The 6401-nt window shown below is 45.8% G+C and overlaps 1 protein-coding gene across 1 annotated transcript; it reads right to left on the reverse strand.

The window, feature by feature from the left end:
- Positions 1 to 1757: 1757 nt before the first annotated feature.
- Positions 1758 to 2111, reverse strand: LOC131828161 (large ribosomal subunit protein uL14-like). Its single transcript, XM_059168972.1, has one exon. It carries the CDS (start codon positions 2109 to 2111, stop codon positions 1758 to 1760), a length of 354 nt encoding a protein of 117 aa, XP_059024955.1.
- Positions 2112 to 6401: the final 4290 nt, after the last annotated feature.

Here is a 6401-nt window from a genome sequence, read left to right on the forward strand (position 1 = left end):
GGACCACCAGCAGCAGCAGGATGCCCTGGGAATGTGTTAGAAATGCAAATTCTCCAGGCCCCACCCCAAACCCTATGTATGAGAAACACAGCCAGTGGGACCCGACAGACATTTTAACACCCACCTCCCAACCCAAGCAATTCCGATATACACCCCATACAGTCTGCTCCCAGGGTAAATTCTCTCGTTCTCCATCGAAGAGAATCTGCAGTCCACTAGCCCCCTTTCTCATCCACCAGAACTACAGAGAATTCCTCAATTGGCCATACACCTCTTGCAGGCAAAGAAAAACCCACCCCCAAAACACGCAGCCAAATGGTGCACTCTGGGAATAGCCATGAGAATTAAAAAGAGAATTAGAAGAGTGGCCTTCATATCTGTGAAGGATTCTCACAACAGCAGTCAATACTGATGAATCTAGATCATGATTAGTAAATACAAGTCCATAGGCAAGATCCTAAGGCGTTGGAGGAAAGGCACATGCCAGAAGGTGGCAAGCACAAGAAACAGTTAACACAAGGAGAGAAACAGAAAGAAAAAAAAAGTAATGAAGATTATTTATGGAGTGAGAGGGTGTAAATGTAGATTGGTTGCTTCTCTGATCTTTCTAGCCAATCAGTTATTTTGGGAATATGTATTTTTTATTTTTTTTAAAGATTTTATTTATTTATTTGACAGAGATCACAAGTAGGCAGAGAGGCAGGCAGAGAGAGACGGGGGAGAAGCAGGCTCCCCGCTGAGCAGAGAGCCTGATGCGAGGCTTGATCCCAGGACCCTGAGATCATGACCCAAGCAGAAGGCAGAGGCCTAACCCACTGAACCACCCAGGCACCCTGGAATATATTTTAAAAGATGGGGGAAAGAAAAGGAAGAGAAGTCCTTTAGAAGCCCGAGTAATATCCCTGGAGAGTTTTGGGAACCAACACTGCAGTCCTTAAACAAAGACAGGCTGCTCTGAAAACAATCAATCCAACAAACAGTTCCTGGAAATAAAACACGATAACCAACAAAAACCGCTAATATCGAAACAAGAACCACAGTAGGAGGACTAGATAATGAAATGGACATCACTGAGAAATCCATGTTCTAGACGTCAGGATAAAGGGGCAGAAAGAGATTCGTAAGGCTGTCATCAGCAGTTATGGGAATGGAGGGCTTTCTTACCCCAATTTAGATGCTCCCTGATCTTTAAGATCAGTTTAAAAAGAATTGTTTAATTGTCATTTGAATGATCTACAAAGGGCATGTGATAACTTGTCATTTTAGAAAAGCAGTAAGCCTCCGTTGACATCACTGGAGCCTATTCGTGAGAGCCATTCATAGGTTTGTGTGCCCACTGCTGTGTTTAAAGGGTGTCCACCAATAGTGAGGGAACGGTAGACTGCACCTGCTTCAGAAAGGAAGCATCATTATTTTGGTGGAAGAGCAAATAATTTTTTGAAGATTTATGTATTATTTTGAGAGAGAGAGAGAGGGAGTGTGTGTGTGTGTGTGTGTGTGTGTGTGTGTGTGTGCAAGCAGGGAAAAGGACAGAGGCAGAGGGAGAGAGAGAATCTCAAGCAGATTCTGCTCCGAGCACAGAGACCAGTATGGGGCTCCATCTCAGGACACTTAGGTCACGGCCAGAGCTGAAATCAAGAGTGGGACGCCCAACCAACTGAGCGACCCAGGTGCCCCACAGATAATTTTTAATTTTTTTTAAACAAAGGCACCAAATTATCCTGCAATGCTATCAGCATTGGATGCAATCCTGGGCCTCAAGTCTGCACACTCCTGTGAAACTGGTCCCGGACAGAAAAACCTTTCACCTTTTTGTTTACTGTGACCCCTGCGTTATCTTCAAGGAGGGAAACACACCATCTTTTCTCTTGTCTGGCTTTCTGAACTCCCACTGCTGAAGGTCCCTTCTTTCCAAGCTCTGTGGCCATCACCACGTCACCCACTCCAGCGACAGGAGATCTGTTCAGTCCTCCCTTGGTCCCCTTCACAGAGATGATATACAGATTTTCGGTTGCTGTGTTTTCAGTGCAGCTGATCACAGCCCCTACCGGAAGACCCAGAGAAATCTGGAATTTCATACCGAAGGAGCCACCACAACCTTGCTTGGACATCTTCAATGCTGGAACGGGACAGAACAGATATCATTCGTAGAGGAAACCCTAGAGACTTAGGGTTTCCTCTACGAATGGTATCTGTTCCACATGGCTGTGGAACATGAATCCAGAGGTGGCTCGCTTCTCACTGTGGCTTGCCCGTGAGTGCAGAGTGTGGGCTTTTGGGTTGGGAGCTCACTGAGCTGAGGGACCTAGAGAAGGCACTCCAGAAGAAGTTTGGTTGGGATGCCTCGTGTTCCTCATTGCCAGTTGGGGGGAGAGCTCATGGCGGGGTTCTGCTTCATAAGTAACCACAGCTCACGCACAAGCCAGGGCTTACTGTCGTTTGGGTTTTATGATGATTTTATGTCATCTGCCATCTCTTTGCCCTCTACGACTCTCAGTTTCCAAAGAGTTACCAGCTATGTTATTGCTATGTAACAAACCACCCCAAAACTTAGTGGCTTAAGAGAGCAATCTTGTGTTACTTCTTTTTTTTTTTTTTTTTTTTTTTTTTACAATTTACAGATGTTACAGATTCATTTATTTATTTTAGAAAATGAGAGAGAGAGAGAGAGAGCATAAGTGGGAAGGGCAGATGGAGAGGGAGAGAATCTCCAGCAGACCCCACAGTGAGCCTGGAGCCTGCCAAAGGGCTCGATCTCATGACCCTGAGATCATGACCTGAGCTAAAATAAAGAGTTAGATACTTACCCGACTCACCATCCAGGTGCCCCATCATGTGTTACTTGCAAACCTGTGGTTTACCTGGCCAGGCTTAGCTTGAGTGCACATTGGCAAGCTGGTTAGCTTGGTCTAGGAAGGTCTCAGCTAAGAAGAGTCAGCTCTGCTCCATGTGGAGCTCATTCTCCAGCTGGTTAGCCCAGGCTTGTTCTCCCAGTGGAGGCAGGGGTCCAAGAGAAGGCAGAAGAGCACGAACCATCTTGAAGCCAAGGTCCAAACACTTCTGCCACTTTCATTGGCTAAAGCAAGTCAAAGACCAGTCTGGATTCAAGGGATGAGGAAATACATGCCATCTCTCAAGGAAAAGAAGGCAAAGCCACATTGCAAAAGGCATGAGTACAGAAAGGAGTGGAAAATGGGGTCATTTTAGCAATCAGTCTATTGAAAGTCAGTTGTGTTACCTTGCTGGTGTGCCCTGCAGTCCAAGCAGGGCTTGTAGAAACAGGCCATCAATAGTCACACTAGTGGCCCATTATGTGAACTGCATTTTGCTGTCAAGGTAGCGCTTGGTGTGCTCAAAGTGAAGTCCTGACAGGGGTCCGGGCGTCTCTGTCAAGTCTCTGTAGGGTCTAGTACCCACCCCTTTTTCTATCCATTTGTCTTCTCTTTCCCTCCCTCCTCCCCAGGGAGTCTTTCTCACCAGACCATGGAGATTTTAAGTTTTTGGAACATTCTGGAAGGGCAGCGCCAAGCCTTCATGCTCCTCCCAAGAACCAGCTTGTTATGTCATTCGGCTTCTTCACACCAAGTATCTCCCGACAACACATTTTCCCCCTTGCTCATGCTGACCACCTTTCATAAGATAACTTTATTGCTTTATTGTCCTAAATGACTTTGTCTACCAAAAGTGAAGAGAGAAAGAAACAATAGAAGGAAGGAGGAAAAACCATTCCACTAGACTTACCATAAAAAAAAAAAAAAAAAAATTGAGCTCTTTTTAAATCTGAGGGTGAAAAGAAAGAGATGACAGATGGGGAGGAACCTCTTCGGAAATGTTGAATCACTTCTACAAAGACAGACATTCCGGCAAATTCTCCCAGTGTTAAGATTCCAGCCATGTTTATTAGTGGTCAGCTGCAGATGTGCCCCTCTTCTTTCTGGAAAAGAAAAAGCCAACACAGCTTCCTCTCGAACCCCCTGTCAGGGAAACAATGGTGCCCTTTGGTTCTGTTGGTTCTGTTCCTAGCCAAATGATGACGTCATCGAGGCGTCTGATTTTCCCCCCTACATAAAGGAAGATTAATGCCTAAGACCACAAGAAGGACTATTGTTCTGCCAGCTTTGTTCAAATTGGTGGTTAAAATACTTTCTTTCACAAAATGCAACATTGCCCCAGAGGTAACAAAACCCCCTTCTTCTACGATGTGCCTTCCCTTCTCTGAGAAAGACCACACACAAGGGACGGAGCCATGCCCACTGTCAATACCCCTGATTGTCCCGAGTCTAGCTTCCCCACCACTAGCCTCAGCTGCCAGGAAATCAGAACTTCTTAGGGAAGAGCCAAGGTGAAAAGAACCTATTTGAGGTGGGGTCAGAAAAAAATTCTATTTGTTAAATCCCAATCTCTTCAAGAAGGCTGGGGCTTGAAACCTAGAGTGTCAAGGCTGACCAGTAATCTACACTTCCATCAGGTGGGTTTCATGCCCTCATTTTAAAGAGTGATGAATGAAGAGTCCAGATTGTGATTCCCATCCATTACAACGTTACCTGTCACGGAGCCTCTGGCATTCTCCCAGCCGTGAGCAGAGCCTCCTCTCCATTTGGTAGAGTCCCCGGCTCTCGCAGCTGTTTCCAGGACTTTGCTGAGGCTGGGAGGGCAGTGGATCCCCGTGGGTGGCTGGCCCCCATGGACGGCCAGATGCTCCAGCCTGAACAATAACTTCTTCAGGCTGTCGGACGCTTTGGTCCTTGGGCTGCTCCAAACATTAGTTCTGCAAAATGAATACAGGATGGTAGTGTTCCACTTGTAAATAGATTTGGCAAGGATATTACTGTTTACGTAAACAATGGTGAGAAAGACCACCGCTGGCCTTTAAAAATCCTTTGGTCCAGGACACCTGGGTGGCTCAGTGGGTTAAAGCCTCTGCCTTCAGCTCAGGTCATGGTCTCAGGGTCCTGGGATTGAGCCCTGCATCGGGCTCTGCTCAGTGGGAAGCCTGCTTCCCCCCTCTCTCTCTGCTTGCCTCTCTGCCTACTTGTGATGTCTCTCTGTCAAATAAGTAAAATCTTTAAAAAAAATTTTTAAATCCTTTGGTCCAAATTGACACAAAACTTTCTATTCTGAAACTCGAGGTTTCAAATTTGGTGCCCACGCTGTCCAGCAGTATTTTCCAGGCTGGTGGAAATACTCCTCTGTGCTAGTCCCATGTGGTTACTGAGCACTTTGCCAAATAGCTACCACAACCGAGGAACTGACTTTTCACTTTTATTTAATTTTAATTGGTTTGAATGTGGATAGTCATGTATATCATTGAGACACCTTGTATAATTAGTTCTCTTATAAAACATGAAGGACACTTACATAACCAGCAAGTGTGCTCCCAGGTGCTTGTGCAAGAGAAAGGAAACATATGAACACACAGAGAAATGCATTCAAATGTCCATGGTGGATTTATTCATAATCTCCGGAAATTAGAAACAACTCCAATGTCTGCCAACTGATGCAAGGAAAAACAAATTATGATACATCCATACAGTGAAATACTACCCAGAGATAAAAAGGAACACATTTCTGATACACAGTAATGTTACACTAAAGGAAAGAAGCCAGACTGTATAATTATATGATCTGTTTATCTAGAAAAGGCAAAGCTCCAGTGATGGAGAGCAGGCAGGGGTTGTCTGAGGATGGAGGATGGGAGACGAGTGGCCAGGGAGACCCCCAAGAGGCACAGGAGTGCTTTCCAGGGTTGCAAACAGCCTGTATCGTGAATATAATTGATCACACACATTTGTTGCAAAACTCACTGTGCTGTACACTTAAGACAAGTGAGTTTTATAGGTGTGTAAGTCATATGCTGGTTTAAAACAACTCTCTACAGCTTTTCAAATGAAAATTATGGAATTTGTGCACGATAGGTTTCTTGCTTCTCTACTGACCTACTTAGGCGACTTTAGGAAACAGCACAGGGCAAGTCGCTGGTGGCTGCCTCAAGCCCGGTGGGGGAACTTAAGGCCTCCAAACTCTCTCCAGTCAGGATGTGAAAGGATACACATGATTTCTTTTTTTAAAGATATTATTTATTTCAATCTCAAGTAGGTGGAGAGGCAGGCAGAGAGAGAGAGAGGAGGAGGAAGCAGGCTCCCCACTGAGCAGAGAGCCTGATGTGGGGCTTGATCCCAGGACCCTGAGATCATGACTTGAGCCGAAGGCAGAGGTTTAACCCACTGAGCCATCCAGGTGCCCCAGGATACACATGATTTTTTAAGGGACAACTTACACCCTTGGAATTGAGCTTCCATGAACACGATGGGGAAGTCAAGCCAATGCTAGGCAGGATGCTTTCACGGGCCTGCCTCCTGCTCTGTGGAGACCCCAACTTAGAGGCAGAGACTAGCACCCAG

Source organism: Mustela lutreola, chromosome 3, assembly GCF_030435805.1.
Source record: "Mustela lutreola isolate mMusLut2 chromosome 3, mMusLut2.pri, whole genome shotgun sequence".
Classification (NCBI taxonomy): domain Eukaryota; kingdom Metazoa; phylum Chordata; class Mammalia; order Carnivora; family Mustelidae; genus Mustela; species Mustela lutreola.

Bases quoted from the DNA above. Each gene is read 5' to 3' on its own strand.
- LOC131828161 (XM_059168972.1), bottom strand. From the start codon at position 2,111: ATGTCCAAGCAAGGTTGTGGTGGCTCCTTCGGTATGAAATTCCAGATT.